General features: G+C 34.4%; 1 protein-coding gene across 22 annotated transcripts in view; it reads right to left on the bottom strand.

Moving 5' to 3' along the window:
- Positions 1-24,518, bottom strand: part of LOC110827690 (uncharacterized) — a 335,660-nt gene that overhangs the window by 119,081 nt on the left and 192,061 nt on the right. For 21 of the 22 annotated variants that reach the window (XM_087351739.1, XM_087351718.1, XM_087351723.1 and 18 more), the window contains 21 exons: positions 24,082-24,300; positions 23,251-23,445; positions 21,776-21,956; positions 20,439-20,797; positions 19,014-19,220; positions 18,102-18,360; positions 17,624-17,760; positions 15,805-16,066; positions 14,538-14,691; positions 14,048-14,181; positions 13,576-13,807; positions 12,500-12,671; positions 11,674-11,860; positions 10,013-10,221; positions 8,497-8,624; positions 8,204-8,405; positions 7,467-7,568; positions 4,612-5,043; positions 3,502-3,820; positions 2,241-2,429; positions 1,033-1,196 (listed from right to left, as the gene is read on the bottom strand). In XM_087351739.1, the coding sequence (XP_087207865.1) occupies positions 1,033-1,196; positions 2,241-2,429; positions 3,502-3,820; positions 4,612-5,043; positions 7,467-7,568; positions 8,204-8,405; positions 8,497-8,624; positions 10,013-10,221; positions 11,674-11,860; positions 12,500-12,671; positions 13,576-13,807; positions 14,048-14,181; positions 14,538-14,691; positions 15,805-16,066; positions 17,624-17,760; positions 18,102-18,360; positions 19,014-19,220; positions 20,439-20,797; positions 21,776-21,956; positions 23,251-23,445; positions 24,082-24,300 (4,443 nt within the window). The remainder of the gene's footprint in view (positions 1-1,032; positions 1,197-2,240; positions 2,430-3,501; positions 3,821-4,611; positions 5,044-7,466; positions 7,569-8,203; positions 8,406-8,496; positions 8,625-10,012; positions 10,222-11,673; positions 11,861-12,499; positions 12,672-13,575; positions 13,808-14,047; positions 14,182-14,537; positions 14,692-15,804; positions 16,067-17,623; positions 17,761-18,101; positions 18,361-19,013; positions 19,221-20,438; positions 20,798-21,775; positions 21,957-23,250; positions 23,446-24,081; positions 24,301-24,518) is intronic. The other variant, XM_087351737.1, reaches the window with a different exon arrangement.

Raw genomic sequence — 24,518 nt, 5'->3', positions numbered from 1 at the left:
CCTACACATTGTCAAGCTTAGAACAGTTGTTATGTCTATATGGGTAAGTCTTCAGTAAGTTTTGATGGCAACTGTGACTGGACAGCCAATAACCACCTGTTTCAGCCAGAGGACTTAATACTGCCATGAACTCTGTATAACAGGGTCTTCTTTGGGATAATAAATATTATTCACCTCATCAATACTATGGAAACTATAGGCTCTCAACTGTCTACACAAGACCCTGCCACTGGACCTTGTGATTACATATTTCTTCTGCTTCTCTTACTATATCCAGTTTCTCGGTAAATGATCCCAGTCATTTTATTTAATTTATTTCTACCAACTGTAATTACAGGTGATCCACACACCACTGAAAAACACTGAATGTGAAGGAATAATGTAGCTAAGAATGCTATGTGCTGTATTCAGAAAAAGACTGTTTTTCAGTGACTTCCTGCAGCAAGAAAAAATGGGAATGTTTTGAAATTCAAGATTCTTGTTTTGTCTAATGGCTGATACAGCTCATGCAAATGAAGTTGCGAAGTCAATTCATCTTGTACTACACTCCCATGCATAGCACTTTGTTACCCAAATAAAATCCACAAATATAAAACACATTAATTTATTTTATGCGAGCATAAGATGCATGTGGTACTTGGATAAATATAACTTCTTTATTTAAGTAGAATTTTAAATAACAAAAATAACCTAATTACTAATTTTCAAAAAAGTAAAAAAAAAAAAAAAAAATCAGTACACTACCTTGATTCATTGACAAAGAAAAGTTCTTCTTCTGTTCAGCCCTGAAGAAGTGGCAGGAAATGTATAATGTATACAGAAAGTGAATATTGGTATTTTTTAAAAAACAAGTCTGCAATACTGAAGAATTTAATTTCAACCTTGTAAGGCAACTTTTGTTTGTCACTTAAATCCTACTATTACACAAAAATGATATAAGATTCAAATACTGTGTTTGGTTCAAAATTCTACATTCTGAGTATGGCCTATACAATTTGAAAAATACTGCACATAATTAAAACGGATTCTTACCTGAAAGTCTGCAGACTGTGGAATTACAAGTCCATCTCTCAGCCACTGAATGGTTGGCTGTGGTTTGCCAGAAACCTGGGTTCGGAACTGGGCAGGGCTTCCCTCAGATACAATGACATCACGCATTGGGCTCAAAGTTGGAGTCACTTCCTGTATGTCTGGAGCTGTGAAACAAAAAAGAAATGATTTGGTGATTTTTTCTCTTGATTGTCAGTTCTGGAAATGTTATATAATTTTGGCATCAAAATTGTGCACTAATACTGAAACAATGTGCATCACAGAACAGTAAAACAGCATTGTTTTACAATGTAACTAACACAACATTGGCAATTAAAAGTGAATAGGCAATGGAGGAAAGAATTGAGGACAGATACAGCACACAAAGCAACAAAAGTTATGGTTACTTGTCATGAACAAGTCTGAAAAACCATCCTACCTGACAGCCAATGCCAAGTGTTCAGAATAAAGCAAAGAAAGGGAATTTATCAGTAAAATAGTGCAGAGGCAACTGTGTTCCAAACATCAAGATTTCATTAGATGTAAAATTCTTGTCAAGTAAAATTTATGTCTGAAAGTTGGAAGACTTGCAGAACATTCTGTAGAAGCCGTATGTGCAATTTCAGACTTAGTTGAAACTGGGTGGGCAACATCTAAAGGCCAAAAAGTAAAGTAATCTGGGAATTTGATAAATGTCCTCATATTATTCTGTTAAGGTTCCTGCATAATTAAGTCATATCACATTTCATAATTAATGCTATCATCCAAGCATATTTACAACATAGCTACTAAAACTCAATAATTTACTAGTCAATAAGGAAACATTAAAATCAATGTTTGCTACAAGGGTAGTCAAAAAATTAAAACTTTATCAAAATCTCTTAACTACAACTCAATCTAAATAACAATTACATGAATAATGGGCTTGTAAATATGTAATAACAATGATTTTTTTACGGTATCCTAAATTTACATAACAGTTGTGTTCTCAAGACTGGTCATAACAAAATTTCTGTTACTCCTTTAATTTTACAGTCTTTACTTACATAATTAATTTAATTTTAATAGAACTCATTTAGCCATAAACTAACTATACTTTTTATAAAATTAATTCAGTTGCTTTTTAGTCATAAATGAATTAAATTTAAAAAATCCTTATAAAATCACATTAATGTGAAATATGCAAAAGTTACTATATTTCATTTCCTTACCAAGCACACGCAACTCAGCAGAGAGAGTTACATCTCCTACAGAGTTTGTTGCAATGCATTTATAGACCCCTTCATCCTCTGGGAAAGCCTCAGAAATACGCAGGATATACACATCACCTTCTTTCAGCATTTGGAAATATTTTGATGGTTTTATCACCCTGTCTCCTTTTAACCATTTAATGTCCGGAACTGAAAAAAAAGCAAAATCTTGTTTGTAATAAATGTAAATCATAAAATGTGTACTCATAATGTAACACGCTCCACGCATCAATTGGATATCCTATTTATATCCTGTATCTCCAATTCTTATCCTGCTGATATGTATCAAACATACTTATGGCACTCTTACTTTCTGACCCTCAATGATATGGCTATAATAAATCTACAGGCCAGCATTTTCTTCATTGAAGATCAAGATATTTCTACCACAGCCCACAGAACTGATATGTTGGACAATTCTGCACTTTTAAAGTAAAATCGGAATATAAATTTAATTACTTGGAATAATAAATTCATGTTTACTTGCATTTGATACAAATTGTATGCATAGGTTAATATAGTCTGCAAAGCCTTACTATGAACATGAGTGAGTTTTGTGTTGTTGTTTTTTAAATTTTTTATACAAAATCTGGGACACTTCATATGTTACTGGAAAACATTTCTGTTACTTTACCTTTATCATACAAGAAAAGGATATTTAAAATCTCATACTGTGAGGCTGCTTGCCATTTAAGCCAAATGTGTTCTTTACAATGTTGTACATTTTACTGGCCTTGTTTCTCATGTATTGTATTGTATGTTCTATATCCACTATTGGATTCTTGGAACTTGTAAATAAATAAAATAAAATCTCTTATTGTGAATGTAAGGCTATGTCACAAGCTTATAATGTTTCGTATGACAATGTATCATCATAAATAATATATTTTCATTGTATTTAATATGTTATGTACCACACTGAAAATTATTTTAAGTAAAAGGTTTTCAAATTAATGAATTCATATTTTATGTAGTATACCAATTTTCTGTATCATGATCAATTTTATAGAAATTATCTACTCTGGTTTCAATTTAATCCATTCAATAGTTTTCTTTCAGAGGTGAAACATGTAAGCAGATGGATAAACAGACATAATATCTTATTAAGAACATATTTTATTCATTTTGTGCAAATAACACATAAAAATTGCCTACATAAAAATTGTAGTAAAAGGTAAAGAGAATGAAAATAAAGACTTTGTGTAGAATTACTTCTGCTCACCTGGTTTGCCTGAGATCTTGCACCTAAAAGCAACTGCTTGGCCCTCTCTTATTACTTGTCCTTTAAGAGGTTCAACAACACTGGGAGCTTGTTCAGTGCCAGGTGTGGCTGGTTTAGATGACAGCACCTTACTCGGTGTGCCAGATGAGGGCTGTTGCACCAAGCACTGAGCATCACAGCGAGCTTCACCTGCGCTGTTAATTGCAACACACTCATATTTTCCAGAGTCTTCAGGGAATGCCTCAATAATAAGCAGGGTATATGTGTTATCTTCTTCAAGGGTCTTGTAACGAATGTCAGATGTTATCTTCTTTCCATTCTGGAAGAGAGATTTACATATGCATGTTATGTTTCAAAATTAAAAACAATCTTTATGAAAAAGTCTTTAATACAGAAAAAACATCAGATTCTAGTAACTTTACCATATCATTCACATACCAAGAGTATAAAGACAGACATCATGTTGTTGTGTTTATCACTTCTTTCCTATTGAGGACACTGTGGGTTTGACTCTCAATCCAGAGACTTGCTTAATCAGGTTTTGTGGTTTTCCTCAGCTATTCCAAGGAAATACTAGGAGAGCACCCTCAAGTATGATATGCCTGAGTAATTTATTCTTTCAAATTTCAGTCAATATGAAATGTCTATCAAGTGATGTCTTCTGCAACTATACAGCAACTAATTTTCACTTTTTCCTGAACTACAATGTAACAGCAGCAATAATTTTATGATTTTCCTGCTTCTTCTAAGCCAAACTGACAACAAGAAGCTCTGACTGGGGAGTCCTCCAGATTGTGGTGTTGTCAAGTTATGGTAGGTGGAAATATAACTCTCTTCTAACAATGCAATTATTTAGATCAGTTAGTCTGATAGCTAAACTGAAAGTGACTAATTCAGAAGAGAGTAGATACTAGTGACATAATAAGGATTATTTTCTTGTAAAAAAAGGTAAATGTGTTTTTATTGTTCTTGTGAATAAGAAAGAGTGAGGAAGTTTTGAAGAATAAAGTCACAATAGTATGAAAATTAAATAAGCAAAAACTTAATACAAAAATTGTAAGTAAATGGGTTAGTATTCCTGTCTACATGGAACATATGAACTGTCTTCACCTTTAGCCAGTAGACATCAAGTGGCTTTGTGCCCGTCACACGCGCATCAAATCTAGCCAGTTGTCCTACTGCAACATTAGTGTCTTGGACTGTGCTGAGAAAGCTTGGTGGGATTACACCACCTCTACCATGTCGTCTACGTTCCTCCACCACCAGATTGGCACTACACTTGGCTGAACCCCCTCGATTTTCAGCCACAACACTGAAAACTCCTGAGTCTTCCATGAATACTTGACGCACAATCAATATTGACTTTGTGCTAAAGGTGTGGATCTGCAGATCAGCTGAACTTTGGATTGGAAAGTCTTCACGGAACCATTTAATTGTTGGTAAAGGATCACCATCAAATTCAACCTCAAATCGGGCTTGTGACTGCTCAAATGCACGGCATGGCTGAATCTTCTTGGTAAAGAATGGTGGTTTAGTTGGTTTCTGAAAATAAGTTGATAATGAATAAAAACATCTGCTCCAAACATTACATTAAATAACATACATCATAATGAGGCATGATATATATCTATCTATCTATCTATATCTATATCTATATATATATATATATATATATATATATATATATATATATATATATTAAATCAAACTCAATAAATTAATAAGAACTAAGAAATGTATCCCTTTTGTCAGGGATGAGCAAAAACAATACCATTTCTATCATCTGACCTGCTATCATTTTGTAAACCAAAGGGCCTATAAAACACTAGCAATGCAAGCACATGACTTAACCTGTATGTGTTACTTCTACAGACTAAATGTAATAATTTCACAAATGATGGGGAAAAAAGGGGGGGATTGAGTCACACCTCTGCACCAGAGAGTCCCTGACCAGGGTGCCTAGTAGCCCTGGACTGAGGGCAGTACCCTAATTAAAAAGGCTAACCCACTTCAAAGCCCCACTTAATGGTACCTGCACCTTGTCGTGGTGGTGGGGCTTGAGTACCTCAGTGATCCCAAGAGTTATGCTGGCGGTAGCATAGCTACTGGTAGGGCCTCCCTAGCCAGATTGGTCGAGGGGGAGAGGTCAGACTAAGACAGGTACCCTGGTCCTCCAGGTTGGGGGTTGGTCGCAAGGCTAATAACCTTGCACCGTAAAAAGGAAGATGTTACGAAACCTCAATCAAAGCCTCGGGCACACAGACCTAGCAGAGGACCAAATGGAAGAGGAGAATTGAGGAGGCCATGAACCGAATGTGGACCGGAGAGCCATAGAAGAAGAAGAAGAACCCACCCCAAAGACCCTATGACCCTTACAGCCTCCAATAAAGAGCTCTTTAACAAAGAGCTTCATCTGAAAGTTGGTTCTTATCAGCAGGGAGCCAGCAGTTCTGGAATACCACACTGGGAAGCTGATAGTGTCAGCCAGCCCAGGGAAGCTGAGAAGACAATTACCACATACTGCTATGTAGTATACTGTAGTTCATGGGAGGTATGGGGATGCTAGTGCTTTAAGTAAATGGGGATGTATAAATGATCAAGAAATTGTCGTGGTGCAAGAGTCAGTTAGGCACACACTCATTTGCATACATATTTAAATCTCCATATGTGCCATTATTTCCCAATCTTCCCCCTCTCCCATGTATGTATTTGTGATAGTCAAAAAGGATCAAAATCATTTTGTGTCCAATGTAGTAATAAACTATGTTGTTAAAGTTAAAAGCTAAAATATGTGTGTGTGTGTGTGTATTTGTCATGAGTATGAATACAATGTTATTATTATTGTTAAAATCACCATAATCATAATCAATTAATTAAACCTTTCAGTCACATCCTCCAAAGACCAAGACAAACAAAAAATTACAATAAAATACTGTCAAATTGTAATTATTCACAAATGAAATTTTTGCTATTTCCCTACACCTTTCTGCTTGTATCAATAAATGGAAGAAGTGTGTAGCATTACCAACTGACGGAACTGTCATACACAGAAGAACATAATGATTGACCATGGAATTACATGTTCTTTGACGTAAATACGTCTATGCGGAAGGGTCATTCGGCAATAAAAGCGTAACGAAGTTATGTAAGATCCATATCAACAATGTGTAAATATGGACCGACAACAATGATCAGCTTTTATATGAACTCCTGCGTGCATTGTTGTTACCTAAGAAACTAATTGTTGTGTCATCTGTTTACTCGGCATTGTTGTGTTACTTTACTGCCGTCAACAATCCGCTTTCGTTATTGCGGAAAGAGCTGAGCTGTGAATTGCTTGTAGAAGAAATGTGTTGTAGACTAGATAATTTTGTGCTGGTAAAAACGTTTTACAATATCACAGGTACTTATCTTATATAAGAATTATTACATTACATTATATTTCATTACATTACTTTACAGAGACATATTTACGTCAGATTCTCTGAAACCATGGTTCCACTGTCAACTTTTTCTTTAAGTCTTTCCCCATTGAAGTAATTAATATTGGCACTACAAAGGAAACCATTCATTAAATTTTAATGAATGTTACAAAATTAATATATTTTTAATGTTGAACTTCATTAGTACAATGAAACTTTCAATACATTTTATATTCTTTCAATTTATTTTACACTATATGGATGAACTAGTGAAATGCAACAAGCACTTCAGTAAGGACAGTGAATGATATCTGATCTCTGTATGACATTCACAATATCCAACACATGGAAATAATTCTTGTTCAGTTTTAACAAATAAAATTATAAGAAGGCAACAGAATTAAATACTGTTGCAGTGGGGAATAAAAATGCAGAATGAGTTTTACTGACTGCCATATTCACATCTCCAATGGAAAACTACTGTTTTAATCTATAAGAATTAATATTTAAAATGTAATGATGTAGTTCATATAGAAAACTTACCACTTGACCCTGTACAACTCGCTCTTGGGTCCTTGCTTTGTGCTCCACTTCTGTAGTTTCAGTTGCTGTGATCTTACGAGTAATTTCCAAATCGCCCCTCACCTGAAAATTAAAAGCTAATGTATCAATACTGAAATAAAATACCAAATTCAACAGATCTCAAAAGGTGGACATGAAAGCAATAAATATTTTGGAGTACTATTCAAATCTCTGAGCTATCTCCATGTGTATGACAGAGATCTCTCTCAAATTATTTAATCCTCTGACACTGGGGGTAAAGCAAAACTTGTTTCAGATTTCCCTTGGGGATAATGGATTTGAACTTAAAACTAAAAAAATCCTCATATGGAGGGAATTAACAATGTAGTAATGGGGACTGGGCTACAGGAATGAAAACCTGAATGTGGGACAACCTTAAAATACGAAAGATTAAATAGGTAACCACTGTAAAGAATCTCTACTACTTTATTTAAATATTCTGTTACATGATCTACTTCCATACATTAGAGAGGTTTTTATCTGTAGTTATTCTACACCCATCCTGGGAGCACTTTACTGCATTATAAACATCTTACAACTCAGGTGTGGTTCATACATGAATGCAGTTTATATTTACACAAGTATTCAGGCTTGTTTGTATAAATTTCAAATGCATTGCTCCGTGCTATACTCTTCTCCATAGTATGTGGGAGATATATAAGAGTAGTACATGCAATATGAAAAGTTTCAATACATACTTCTTTTTGAGTCTGCTTCTGCTTAGCAACATGCACCTCTCGTCCATGTATTGCTGACTCAGATGGTTCTGGTGGAATTCCCGTCACCTTCTGAGAGTCAATAGATGTTTCTGAAGTTTCGGTCACTGACTGTGAGTCAACAGTCTTCCCTGTTGTACGTCTAACTACTTGTGGGGATACAGGTGTTTCTTCTTGCTTGTCCCTAAAGGTGATAAAATAAATTAATTATTTTTACTTAAAGAACTATTGTACTTCAAAGGCTCATAATTTGTCAGTTCATATAAGTCACTTACAGCTTGTCCTCATAGCTCTGAGCCATTCCTTTAGCAAGGGACTTGTGAATTACTTTTTCTCCTGGAATTGCAAACTGATGTGATGTTTCACGTAGCCTTGTTTCCTTGATCACTTGCTCATCCTCCAACTAAAATCAGAAGATACATATTTGTTCCAAAGCTTATCAACTGATTACCTTCATAAGATTTATTCTTTCTGTGAATAACTTTGCTGTATACTATATATAATACTGTATCCTGTGCACCTCAGCTTATGTATGATTCAGTTGACCTTGCATTGCACTAGCATGCCGCTAAACTGTTAACCCAGGAGTTAAAGTATGGTTGGCATCCCCATAGTACAGGGGATTAAATGCTCTATTCCAATATGATAAAAGTTACACCCAAAAAATATATTTTTTCAAAGAGATATATGGGCCAAAATAACTTTTGAACAGCCAATGTGAAACAAGATAATTACAGTGTCACATATAACAGTCAACATTCATTCATTTATGTGAATTCTCCACAACACCACAGCATCATCTTCAAGTAAAACATCTTTTTATCAAAGTGTTCTTGCCAGTACCCACTTCAAGAGCAGAAAAAGATTAGTAAGGCAAGTGATTAAACAGATATCAAACAGCATTAACTGCAATGAAATCCCCACTTTCTGTTTCTTTAGAAAGTAGTAAATTAAAACACTAAACAGAGAAAAATCTCCAATCAAGGAAATTTAACATTGAAACTACTGATTTTTGATAACTGAAAGTGAATGTTAAATCAGGAAAAATTTTAAATCAAGAACAATAATTAATCAAAATAAGAGTATCTCCTTTAAGTATTGCACATGTACAAATACTGAAAATATGAAAGTGATATTGTATATTCTGAAGTTTTTCATGTTTAATTTTCCTCTTCATAATGCTTATATACAGTGAATCTCAGACAAGTTCCCTGCTAAAAATGTTTGCTGTATATAAAGTTTGTTTCTGAAGTCCTGCCATTATGCCCTAAAGACACAAAATTTCTGTGTAATGAGTTCCCACCATGTTTACCTTCATCATGAGTATGAAATAACATATGCCACAGATATATTTTCTAGTCAACACGGTTTTAAAACTTAGAGACTGTTTAAACCCTTTTGAAATTAATTACAATATTTTAAAATGACATATCAAAATGCATGATAGAACTGATGAACAGATTCAGTTAAAAGAGTTTTATGCTTTAGAAAGGCAAAATTCATATAATGACTGATAGTCAATACCTACTGCTTAACAACTTCAGTTCATTATTGCAACACAGTTTATGAGACAGTGTTACCTCAGAATGTAACCAAGTAACAGACAGAGGGATCTTATGAAAAGAAGAAGAAGAAAACAATCATAAACAATCTTCACAAGTAATTGACACCAATTATGCATCAACCTCAAAATTCAAATATCTTTATGGCAGCACAGAAAGTACAAAATCCAACCCATATTAACCTCTCACATTATAAACAGGAAGAGAATGCTTCTGGAATGGAGCTTACCTCCTTCAATTTGGAGTAGTATTCTTCACCCTTCTTCTTTTTCAACGTCTGCTGCCATTCTGTTTCAGGCTCCTTCACGATTTTCTGTTTGCTTAAATGTTCACCAATTTCCACTTGCTGTGTTGATGAATTGCGTTCTTCAAATATCCTTTCCAACTCTGTCTCCTGACGTTCTTTTTGATACTGTGTGAGTTCATAGTCATACCACGCTGCACCACACAAACATACTCATAGGATTTTGACATTCAAATTAATATTTCTCAACATACATCATGCTGATGTTTATCATGGGAAGTTCTGATGTCAGCTACAGAGTTACAATACTGCACTGATCATTATGAGTTACCTCTTGGTACTGGTATATAAATGTAATGAAAACATTTTCAATACATAGAAATTATTAAATGGATGGAAGACAGTAATAAGCAAGGTGCAAACAAGACTGGGGTACAATCACTACAATGCAATATAGAGAGGAGATTGTTGCTGATTGGGATTATATCTTATACAGCAATAACTGCATAATTATTCTGAAATGCATTTAAAATACATGTCACTCTTAATACATATAGAAAAATATTTATTTTAGAATGGTTTAGTTTATATAGTTAGTATCATGCTACTTTATAAAATAATAAAGAAATCTAGCAATAGGAAAGAGTAAAATATCAAGAAGCAAATAAAAGCATGCAGATTTTCTCTTTTCAGGTCTTTTAAAAAAATTAACATGCAAGAAACTGTACAAAGCAATATAAAGTTTGTGGATGTTATAAAAATTCTATAGTAAAATACAGCTATAAAAATTTGAAACTATATAAAAACACAACAACTAAAAAGTTATATAAAAATCTCCATACCTGCTTATACATCCCTGTTTGGAAGCATGAAGACATACAAAGAAGTCATCACTCTGATCAGTTAGGACACCGCCCATCCGAAGCAAATGGGTGTTTCAGTTCAATCTGCCCCCACCATTAAGCGAAGCAGGCACAAGGGATGAGGGATTGGCAAGGCAGTGTTGGGTGTATTGTGCAAGCTGTGTCTCATGTGCATGTTAGTTAATAGGCCAGTGCACTCCATTAAAAGAATACAGAGTAAGCACACACAACATTACAATATCTACTAAACTGCAATTAATAACCTGGAAATGAAAAATAACTAGTACTACAAGTTAAGTACTGAAAATGATTAATGGAATGCACTTTCAAATCCAGTGTAAATGAAGCAGTGTAAAATTTCAGTTTAGGTAAACCTGGTGTTGTTAGCATAGCATTTATGTCATAATTTGTTGGTTTAAAAAGTGATTTGAGTATATACATTTGGTTTTTATGTATTATGTTTAAATATTGTTCTAAAAATATACATATTATGAAACAACATCTGACAGTCTGGAACCAGGAACATCTTCAGAAGCTGCAAGAAAAACTGCTATCACTAGTGGTTATGGGCAACTATCTTCAATGTTCAGCAAAATGAAACTTTCAAGAGATGGTTCTAATATGAGACATACTCTGCAACTCCACAGCTCAACAGCTGCTTTCTCACAACCATCTCTCAATATTTTCATACCAAACAGTGGAGAAATGTGGCTCACTTCCACAAATCCTGTAATATAAATATGCAATTAGTTATGTTTCTTAACCAGCAATGGGTTGACTTACGCCTTGGAGAATTCTTCAGAACATTACGATAATCATCCTGACGAGCTTTCACAGTTAGGTCAGTGACAGCAACAGCTTCTCCGGCTGAGGTACGAGCAATCACTTCTACTTTTCCATGGTCATACTGCCGAGTCTTTGGTATATCCAAATGCCACATTCCATCATACGTTAATTTGTATCTTGTACCCTGAAATAATTTGTATTTTTATATTAGAAGTATAACCAGTTATTTCTATGTCATTATACTTAACACACACACACACACACACACACACACACACACTGCTCCCATGAAAACAAAAATATAGAGTGAACATGAAGTCTCTGTGCACTTTTGTAAATATAAGCACCTACATTTTTGTATAACCTTTTAATGCCAGTGAAGATAGTGTATGTGACATTTTATCACAGTAATTTTCATCATGATCTTGACAACCCTCATTCCCAGTTCCTCTGCCATCGACTATTTCCAACAGGATGGTGCTACTATACACATATTTGTTATCCCCATGACACTACTGTGTGACATTTTCAGTGAAATAATAGATTCAAACTGTTTGGCCACTGAGATTGAGTGACTTCCTACCATTTAATTTGCAAAAAAATGCAGCATACAAACACAATTTTCATGGCTTTCATACATTCCTCTGAAACCATCCATGTCATGTATATGCCAAAAAGTATATAATGTGTAAATGCATTTCTAGAAACAGTGTGGGGGCTGTAACTCAAACAAGTAAAAAAATGTATTTTAAAACTTACTGTACACAGTCACAGTAAGTGCACAGAAACCTTATGTTCACTCTGTATAAGCAAGGACTCTTACATTGACCACGGTGTGTCCATTCACAATCCACATAACTCTAGGCTTGGGATGTCCAGTTACACGGCAGCAGAATCGAGCCATTTCTCCCTCCGTGACAGTGAATGGTTCTGGTTTTGTAACAAATGCTGGTGCTTGTTTTGGTTTCAGATCTTCTGTAGCTTCCTCAGGAACACTATACATATATGGTGAAAGAAACTTGTTACAAGTAACCATAAGATTAATTTAAAACTGTGACTCTCAGTTAAATCAATTTTAATTACAATAAAATTTCATAAACCACAATACTCATTTTGTTGTAATAATATTTTTACAGTAAAAGATATACTCAAAAATTGAATGATGGAAATATCCAAAGAATGAAGATGACTGTCTTCTGGAATGTTGCATGTTGATGATGATGGAGGCAGTAAGTTCCTCTGAAACATCCTCCATTATCTACCAGACTACATGCTGCAACATCCCATATAACAGTCATCACCATACTCATCTCACTGAAAATCTGCAATCTCATGAAGTGTCCTAACTTTTTTCATTTCTTCAGCTAAGATCCTAATGAAATATAAGAGTAATTTAGCAGCATATAACTTCCATTGAAATTGCATGTAATTCAAAATGACAGTAACACTTCTACAAGTCTCTTTCAGAAACATTCAACAAACAGATTAAAACTTATTTCTCCTAAGTCTATCCATATTTCTTGACAGAAAAATCTATGAACAAATGTTTTCAAAAAGCAGGTAGGGTGTTCATAACAATTCATTAGCAAAGTAAGTGATAAAGTTTATGCCATATTATCAGAGTCAAACTTGTACATTAAGATACAGATTGTCAAAAACATAAATAAATTAGTATAACTGAGCAAAATATAACCCAGAAGATATTAAATATGGTTGAAAAATGTGTTGGCAGCCATGTTTGATATAAGTGCATTACTTTTGTGTGCAGTTAAACACCCTGTCTATATTGTAACTTTTCATACAGACAGTAACTTGCAATGTGACATTACTGTGGAGAAGACAAAATTGTGAGTCCATATTATGAATTTCTCAGTGCTCAGTAACTATTATATTACTTACATTTGCCATGCTGCTTCCATCTCTCGGATTCTTTCAATACTCTTCATGCCTTTTGGAAGTTGTGATTCATAGATAATGCCAGGTTTACCAGCAGTTTTAATGATGGCACGAGTTTCATCCATGCCATACAAGTTGGTGGCTCGACAGAGATATTCACCACTGTCCTCAGGATACACCCAGCCAAAGTTCATGGCCACATAACCAAAGTCATAAATGGGTGTAAATCGGTTTTCTGTGGGATGAATATAGAACACAATAAAATAAAAACTCTTTAACAAAATACATCACATTCCTATTACAGCCTATTACATGAAGACCTGTATGGCATCTTCTCATAATTCTATTGTCTAATTTGAACGGAAAGTACACTTCCTATTTGCAGAAATGTTATACTGTCATTATGATTGTTACACCTTCTCTTAACAAAATTAAATACTATATATTTTTATTGTTCAATTAGTTCTTCACTCACTGTGAGGAAGGGGTTTTCCATTGAAGAACCATTCAACTTTCATATTAGGATCTCCCACAGGTGCCAACTGACATTCAAATTTAGTTGACTGCATCTCAACTAATGACATCTGATCTTGGATTTGAGTTACAAACCTAAAATAAATAAGTTCCTCTTTAATTCTGCACCAAAAGAATTACTTTACATAAAAAACAGCTATTAAAAATGTGAGCTGGAGCTTGCCCCTGCACTAGGCGTGCTATGTATGTCTGATGGCAACATGTGATTTAAATCACTGTGTGCTATATACGTCAAACGTTGTTGAAGAGTTAAATGATATACAGAATATATAGTTGACCTGATTTAAACAATCTATACTTAATTTACAATGACTTCTATATTTGTAATTAAAAGATATTATAATTCAAATACTGCCCTTTCACAAGCATTGGGTTAAAAGTGCAATAAATTCTTGTAGATACTGTCTGATTGTCACTGTTTGTTTGCTTACCTAGGTGGCTGCTTCTTTTCAGTGTCATAAAGATCATCCTCAGTCAAGAAGATTTCCGAAGTGTACTTCTTGATAGTTGCCTCCATCTGCATCAATGCCTCAGATTTCTTCATTCCCCTTGGCACCTGATTCTGAAGTATGATGGTTGGCAACTCTGAAGATGACACAAGCAGGCAATTTAAAGGAATGTTTTATTTATGTTCCACACTTCATGTAAATAAAATATTCATGCAGTGTGAAATATAATTTCAAGTTTCTCAAAGATGATGAATGGATGCATTTTAACACTGTGATGAAAGAAACATTAAATTAGATTTGACACTCATTCTGCTGACTTGAGATCACTGAAACTGAACATTAAATTAAGGATAAACTTACATCAAGACATGTTTAATAATTTTTATAGTATTACTAGCTATGAAGCACTGGAGAAATATTGACCACGTAAATATCTTTATTTTTAACCTTCACCATACATCATACATTAAATCCCTGAACTAAAGGGCTGCCAGCTGGATTTTAACTACAGGGTTTAAAAATTTAGCAGTATTTCACTGCAAAAACACAGCCATCTGGATCACAAGTAAGCAATGTCACACAGTCAAAGGTTAAACCAAACTTGCTCCCAAAATAAAGACTACAATTATCTTGTTTAATTACTTTTATCTTAAATGAATTGTTAAATACAAAATAAAGAATAAGGTGCTCTTTATTTAACTACTATATATTATATTTATATTATTTATTTAGTGTTCTGTCTGACGACAGGTCCATATGAACAGGATCCTTCCATCTTTTCTCGGACTGGGACCTGTTCATATACGTTCTTGGCAGATGATCCAGAAGTGGTTTGCCATTGCCTTCTTCTGTGTGTGAATGGAGTAATTGTTGGGATGCCACGGAGAAACCGGGGAAGCCCCCGGAGGAAAACTCCGTGTTGCCTAGACCACGGCCATGCCCAACACAAGTTATAAATTCGGGCACCGCTGGGAATCGAACCCGAGACCCCAGGATTACACGGCCAGCATTCTAACCGCTAGACCACCGTGGCTACATTTAACTACTATAGTTTATTAATTCAATTCAGAAGAATGTCAATATATCCTTAAAATTTCCCTATAGTGCAAACTTTAATTATCTATAATTCTATATTATAGCACATGATCATTAATATTTGTATGTGCTTTCTGCTAGAAAGTATTGAATTTATACATTTTTTCAATAAAAATAATACCAGGTATGAGCTAATGATGTACAAACCACCTACTTTTGCATGAAATGGTAGCTCTTGTTGTGTCCTCTCCCAGGTCATTGACAGCTCTGCAGACATATTCACCAGAATCTTCCGGATAAGTGTACAAAATATCAAGTGACACAAAACCCATATCATACAAAGTGCGGAAACGATGACCAGTTGGAAGGAGCTTGCCATTGCGATACCATTCTACTCTCAATTTGGGGTCTGTTTTTGGCTCAACACGGCACTCAAAATGGACAGGTTCTCCTTCACCAGTGCCCACTGATTCAATCTAGAAACACCAGACACTAATTGCTTCAACCCACATACTTTCAAATAAATATTGAAACAATGAAGAAATGTACAATGTTGCTATTTAGAAGGTTCTGAGCAACTTTATTTAAGTTAATCTATCTATCTCTATCTCTATCTCTCTCTCACACACACACACACACACACACAGAGGGTAATCAAAAAGTAATCAAAATCAACGGATATCTTAACTTGTAGTTAAAACTTATGATGGTTGTTTATGTACACATTATCCTTTAAATGACACTAATGATAACAGTCTGGACATGGTAATGACCACAAATTGTTCAAAATTATGTGGTCATTACAAAACAGTGCCAGCATTGCAACTGAGGGGTTTGCCATATGCACTATTTCACTATCTCGATATAAGAAGCAATTCTATTCAGTTTCATCTAGTAATGAGTTGAACAGCACAGTCAATTCTTGATAATGCTTAGCATCTATAGTGTATACATAGACAACTGCACCGAAAACATAGTTATATGAAACAGCACACCATACACTTATCTTTCCAGAGTGTAATGGAACATATTGGAAAACATTTAATTTTTGTTACCCATATTGAAATCTGCTAGCTGCTTACATATCCACTTAAGTGTAACCACAACACATTCATAAATGAAACACTGTCCAAGAGGTTGACATAATTTCAAATGAGCTGTCAAAATCACTGAGTTTAACACACTCTTCTTGCTCTGTCCAGTGCTCCAGGTTCATGCAATTTGTTAATGTGCTAATGATTATGCTTCACAGGCTGGATTATATACAATCTTTCACACCAAATAATCAGATTTCATACTGGAACTTATGACGGTCATATTGGACATAAAAATTTTGCATAATTTTATGGTTTATGTACATATGAAAGTACCCCTCATTTTAAAACAAAAATTTAATATCAGCAGCAATATAATGCAATTTCTTAACACTGCCAAATATTCCAAACAGTTCTCTTCTTCCATTACTCTTGACATTTTCTTAGAATGTGTATGGAAATTAATCTGAAGGGATGAATGAAGTGCTTATAAGCAAAGCATTCATAGTTTTATACAAATCGATAAACTAGTGATGCTTTCCTTCATCTCACTTACACTGTGCAGTGCTAGGAAATGAAAAAATGAGATATGAATGTGAATGATAAAGTGCGAAGGATGTAGAAGGAAGCTGAAGTGTCCCTGTATTTACCTAGCAAGATAAAAAAATCACAAAAAAATCATTAGTCAAGAATGTCTGCTTTATGGATGAGAACTGTATCCACCACATTCTAAATTAAAGTCAGCCATTTTCTGCCTCATACACTGCCATGGAATCTCAATTTTGAATACTAATCAGTTTGTTACAAGTAGCCTTGCAATTTTTATATAATCTGTATCACAGTAAGAGGTCTAAAACAATTCCAAATAATGATCTGTTTTAAAGAAACATTTTTGTATCATAACCTGCCTCTCTAGTATAACAAAAAAACTCCATATGCAGAGTCTTGGAAGCTGTACAGTGCTCTAACAGGATGATTAATTGCATGGCTCATACTAACCTGAGTAACAAACTTGGGTGGAGAAAGGGGAGCTTCCTCAGGAAGAGCATGGCTTACTGGTCCACGTTCCAGTTCCTTCAATTTCTCTCCACTCATTCCTTGTGGTAGCTGAGAGTCCAAGACAATATCTCGCTTAGCTGTAACATGAATATGTTACAAGAAACTTTTTGGTAAATGTTCTGGTATTATGATATGTGAAAACAAAATGTAGTAAACTTGCATTTCATCTGGTGACAGGTAAGAACATGTAAGTATGATATGATGTTCACACTGTGTTGCCAGGTACAATCATGAATGTGCTACGTGAAAGTAAGTAAATCTCATCTAATACTACATTAAACAAAGTATATTATAGAGATCTTTATTTTATACAAGTGGCTTAGATTTAAAATCCTCCAGTGAAGGAAGGAAAGAAGGGTGGAAGGAATGCCATTGTACAAAGACAATACAAACACAATCCTTTGTAATAGTAATGTACCTGTGCATGTCAGTGTGGCCTTGGTTGTAGCTGATCCCCACTTATTAGTGGCTCTGCAAATGTACTCTCCAGAATCCCGAGCATATGTATAATCCATATCTAGCACAACAAATCCAAAATCGTTGAGCATGTGGACACGAGACCCAGTTGCAAATGGACGTCCATTGTGGAACCAATCAATACGCATTGTAGAATCACCAACTGGCTCCACTCTGCATTCAAAGTGAATAGCACCACCCTCAGGCACATCTATAATGTCCTGTAACATTGAAAGTTTTTCTTGAGATAATGTTCCTCTAAAAGCCTTGTAAATTAGGTATGGAGAACATCCAAATTTTTACATTCTCCAACATTTTCTGCCTAACTCACATTGATATTAAATAAAAAATATTGTTCTATAAAAGAAAAATCATTTGCATCATCCAATTCAGTAAAATTGTAACAAAATATAAGTTGAATTAATCAGTTCCTCGAGTTGATAAAATAGTTTTCATTCCCTTACCAGCTTAGTATATGAACTCTTGGTAATTAGTCAGTCCTATACAAAATTAATTTTAATTAATGTTAAAATTTAATAAACAGATATCATGTTCCTTTGACACATACTTGTTGCTAGTTTATTAAGGCTGAAGTTTTCAATCTCTTTCAAAAACTTGATGCTTTGTGATAAGTTTTATTACTTTCATATTTTGTAGTCACAGTATGCATATTGTATCAAAGTCTCTGACTTCTACTTCCATTTACTTTGAGGATTCAATGCAAAATAGAAGCTACAAATAATAAGTCAGCAGTTTTGAATCAGTTATAGGAAAATTAAATACAAAATATAACAATCACATTGTAAAATTACAAGTGTACTGAAAAATCATAAGCTGTAAGGACTTGTTTTTAGTATTCAAAATTCCTAGAAACCTTGAGTTCCACAGTGAATCTTGGTGGGTCTGGTTTCTCCTCTTCTGACAAGATCTCATCACGTTTGTAAAGTGCTTCTTCCAGTTTCTGGATACTCTCAGTTCCAGTACGAAAGTTGACCGGCAATTGTGGCTCCATAATAATACCCTGACGACCTCTAACTTGTAGTTTACATGATACAGTAGCCTCTCCATGGCGATTGGTAGCCTAAAATAATAATCCAATTAAAAACAATAACTGAATTTGACAAAAATAAAGAAAGTTTAGAAATATATGCATATCACAGCATAATTCTCGTGAGTTCACTTTGTTACTGCTTCTATATTTTCAATTTGTAAAGTTCTCTTACAAGTAGCATTAGTGGTGATACCAGTAAGGTTGAAGGTATCTAGGATAAGTGAACATTCGCATGATTGGGGTGCCTGGTATGTATGTCTGGCTGGGTGATATCATCACAGAAGATTCTCATGGGGATTCATCCAAGTGATAGTGTGGCTGACTGGAGATTCCCACCCAGTTACTTCTACTTCTAGAAACAAATACAGGTCTTCATGCAAAGTGCCCATAATAATTACCAAATTGTAATCAAAACTATAATTTGGTGACAAATTTTTGTGAAACTCCCCAATATCAAATTTTATGAAATCTATCAGTTACTCTTAAGTTGTTACCTGTCGCAAAGTTTATTGGCGCATTTTTGCAACTTTTGATTGGAAATATGCCTAAAACTAGTCACTGTAAGCATGACACTGTGCTAGTAGTGAACGTGTAGTATGATGATGCAAACTGTCAAACACAGTTAAAACAGAACTAAAAAGCAAAGCAATGAAATATTAAAAGCATGTACACATATATGTAGTCCTTGAAAAGAATAATTAAGTGGGAAATCAAATAGCCACCAGACACTTTTCTGTCTATTGATCCATCTGATGATGAAGAAGAAGAAGAATTAATATTATAATAATGACAGGAGTTATTTATATGATGTAAAAGTGAGCAGGAGAAAATAACCCTCCAAGTTAGAATGTATGGTATAGTCAAAATGCTAGCAAGAATTTAAAACACCCAGCAACAACCCAGTAAATAAAAAAAAACAGGGAGAAAGAAAAAGAAAAACTAGATGGATCCATGCACAGACCACTTGGATGATGTAGCAAAGATAAAAATGCAAGTATTAAACTTGATCTATAAAGTAACACAATGTAAAGTTCTAAACTGGATTCAACTTTTTCGAGACAGGAACCAATACAAAACTTTTTTTAAACAGAGTTATGGACTTTCAGGTTGCATAAAAGTAGGAACCCTTTTACCAGCTGAATATCTAAACTTTTTAAGAAAGACCATAAAGTTAATTTGTTACTTTAGTTTGTCAGTTTGATCTGTGCATAGTAGAATTTCAATGTAATTTGTTTTTAATAACAATACCTTGCATGTGTAAAGACCAGAATCTCGTTGATACACGCCAGCCACTTCTAGAATAACAAATCCAAAGTCATTGATGGTCTTGATGCGTGAACCTGCAGACAGAGGCTTCCCATTGTGGAACCACTCTACACGCATGCTGGAGTCATTCACTGGAGTTAACTGACATTCAAAATGTGCCAGTGAGTTCTCTGTGAGTGTAAGATCTGCAGGAGTTGTAATGAATTCAGGTGGTTTTCCAGAATCTTCCTCAGGAGAGGTTTGGCCAGGTATGGCTCCCAGACCCTCTAGCTCAGCAATCTTCTCAATGGTGCGTTCCATACCCTTTGGTAGTTGAGACTCCAAAATAATGCTCCTCTTGCCTGCATGACAAAATACACTGAATTATAGAATTCCTGTAACTGGCAATGCCATGCACTCTTAACACTTTCACACTAAATCTGCTTGGTGTCTGCCAGCCACTTTACAATACACACTGCTAAGTGTATTCCTTAAACTAACCTAACATGTAGTTTATCCGGTAGATACTGTTCAAATTACCAGTGCTTATTTTGCAGTGTCTACTGAGAGAATGACATCTTGCAAAAACTCATTTTGTAAAGTACCCTGCTTTCCTAGGTGTCAGACAATTCAGAGATGAAGCAAGTTTAGCTGTTTTAAATGTTGTTGTTTTTACTTATTTATTTTTTGGCTCAAGGATCCAGCAATTCCCTGGCTTCCTGTTTCCAGGTGTTTAATATACCACCAGTGACTCACAAATCTTGTTTCTGACCAAGAAATTCTGTTGTGTTCCTTTAGATTGTAGCAAATTCTGTGTATGTATCAAAAGCTGAAAATTTCTGCTTTCTAGTGACATTTGGTATAAGTATTTTACTTGATTAGTAGGAAAACTGTAAGCATCAAAATTAATAGCAATGCACAAATTTACTCAAATAAACCAATATGGCAATGCCTTGTTTGAGTAAATTTTTGCACAGTCCCTATGCCTGACACTGTTATTTTCCATACACTTACTAATATATTCTGGGGGTAAAATTAGATGATAACTGTATACACTTTATGACTGTCAAGTCACTGTTACTTCACAATACCCCTCATACTATAATTCCAAAGTTTGATAATCAGTGAAATGTTTACAGAATGAATTCCAAATCTTCATATATGAGTCAGTGAGGGCAAAACTGAGTATAAATCTTTCTGGAAGCTTCTTTGCAAACTGTGTTGATAATTTATCATCACTTAACTATAAGCTGCAACACACTTTCAGTTTCCATCATAACAAAACTTGGGATTCCATAACTGTGCTGCTTAACATTCTGATAATATGAAGCTACAGTTACCTTGAACTTTCATGGTTGCAGTTGTAACAGCTTGTCCATAATCATTGAAGGCTCTGCATGAATACTCTCCTGAATCCTCAGGGTATACTGGAGAAATCTCAAGGATCACAAAGCCGAAGTCACAGAAGGTGCGGAAACGGGAGCCAGTTTTCAGTGGTTTTCCATTCCAGAACCACTCCACCTAATCCATATGACATCAGATATTTAATTATGTATGAAAAGGTGCAAAGCACATTAGTTACAGTAGTAAAAACTTCATAATACAGCATTATACAGTAACTGATGTCATGAAGATTGCTAATAAATGAAAAAGAAATAAAATACAAAACTGACAAACACTAAAACTTAGCCATGAAAGCATGCATACTAAGAAGTAAATTAACTGTCAAATTTTATGGTATGTGTAAAAATTACATTTTCTTCAAGAGTTCCAATTCATCTCCCTGAATAAATGAAAAATAAACTAATGTAACACAAGAACATAAATCATAAATCTCATAAAACATGATTCTCAGGAAATTACTAAGATCCAAGAAGATAATTTAGAACATTACAGAAGGGAAAAACTACGTTATTTATAGAGGTCATCTAGTATTGTTCAAGTGGCAAAATGAATGTCACAATGGACCAGGCATGTAGCTTGCATGGGGAGACATAAAAAAGCACGGAGAAATCTGGAGAGGAAATGTGATGTAAAAGTCCATTTGGAAGACCAGAAAGGAAATTAAAGAATAACATGAAGATGGAACTTAGAGAAATAAGCTGTGAGGGAGATGGAGCTATATAGGAATCATGTGCAATAGCAGGATTTTATATCTATTGTACTAAGCCTTCATGTTTAACTACATGCAAGTTCTTCTATATTTTTCCTTGGTAGTAATCTTGTAAATACTGCCCTCTCTTATTTGCATCACTACTGTATGCAACACACTCTCAGCCAATCAAATTAATTAATGTATAAAGACAGAAAATGAATGACACATTATTTTTGGAAATCCTACTTTCACCATCATTTAACTGAATGCATGACATTTCGTTAACCTCTTTATTAAGAAATGTGTTTCAAATGTCTCATATATATAAATACATATACACACATGCACACTTACATATGTTATTTACATACACATTTTTTCAAATATAACACTTTTCTTCAAGGTAATGGATAATATGTCCAAACTTTCTAGTAAGATTACTACATGTATGAACCATAATTTGCACTGTACTAATGTACAAACAACACATTATCTATGGACGGTATCACAGACAATCTATTTCATAAACACACTTTTTTTACATATCACATGATTATGAACCCATTACAGTTTCCCATGTTTATCTATCAAAATTTCCTGACTTTTAAATTAATGATGGAAGTGAAGTCTTTCTCTGTCTCTTTGCTGAACAAGGTGATAATTTTACACACAATTAATATTCTGTCACTGTGCAGAACAAGCATTTCCATAGCAACTAACCTTCAGTTTTGGATCATCTGTTGGTGTAAGTCTGGCCTCAAAGTGAGCATTCTCTCCTTCTCGTAAACTGTCAATGTTAGACAATGGAACAGTGAAAACAGGAGCTTGGCCTCTGCTCTCTGTGGACCTCTCATCTCGAGTATGAATTAGTGAATCTTCCAGGTTCTGAATCTTTTCAAGACCTCCTTCCATGCCCTGCATTAAAAAAAGTACAAAAATATATTATGTAACACATACACTAAAGTAAAGATTACTAATACCTCATGTCACCAGTTACAAATACGACAATGGTGTAACATTTTTTAAGTTACATCTGACAAAATTGACATAGTTAGTCTTCTTCTTCTTCCTTAAATCATTTCCACACTTGTGGGTTGACTTCAGCATAGGAGTCTCCAACTATCTTTATCTTCCCATTCTTGTATTTCATTTATCCTCCTCCAGTTCTGTATTTATTCCTGCTTGAACTCCCACCTACTATACGTTTCTAATTCTATTTCTCCTAATTTTTTCCACTACTTCCTCCAATAATTTTATCTGAACTGCTAGTGGAACACGGGTTTTTTATAAAATGAGGATTTAGTGTATAAATTTTTTTAAAGTAAATAAAATCTTTCTTGTAACTTTAACTTTATATTAAAATTACATCCATACTGCAAAAATAAATGTTAAAAGGCAAAATAAATAAGCATTATGATGGAGTTTCTGATGTTCCTATGTTTTGTTCTTGTTACAATGTTATAATTTCCATCATTCACAATTTTCTCTTGTGGATTGTTTTCAGATGTCCCTTATTCTGAACTCCATCCTAAAAGTAAATTATAGTCATACCCTTGGTAACTGGGAGTCCAAAATGAGATTTGCTTTTGAGACACACTTCAGTGTTGCTTTGGTTGAGTCCTGACCAACTTTGTTGACAGCACGACATTCATATTCGCCAGAGTTCTCCTCATAGCAATACAAAATATCCAAGATCACAATGCCAAAATCATGGAATGTTCGGTAGCGATGGCCATGGGGAAGCTTCCTGCCATTGTAGAACCATTCAACCTATAATTTAAAGGTGCAGGTATATAAAAATCAGCAAGCCAACAAGTGGCAGTGCAAACAAAATTTGTAATTATAATTTTATAAACCCTAGATTTCAATTCTTTGAAAGAACTAATTCATAATTCAAATAAACTAACTGCAGAAAAAGAATTGTAAAACAACTTAAAAACATACTCTTTTGTGACTTATTTTCTTGAAAGTGAGTAAGAGTAGTATTT

Source organism: Zootermopsis nevadensis, unplaced genomic scaffold (genome assembly GCF_977971745.1).
Source record: "Zootermopsis nevadensis isolate Lab colony 2312 unplaced genomic scaffold, Znev_1.0 Znev_ptg000020l, whole genome shotgun sequence".
In the NCBI taxonomy this organism is placed as follows: Eukaryota; Metazoa; Arthropoda; class Insecta; order Blattodea; family Termopsidae; genus Zootermopsis; species Zootermopsis nevadensis.
This window is presented reverse-complemented; position numbering and strand designations above follow the sequence as displayed.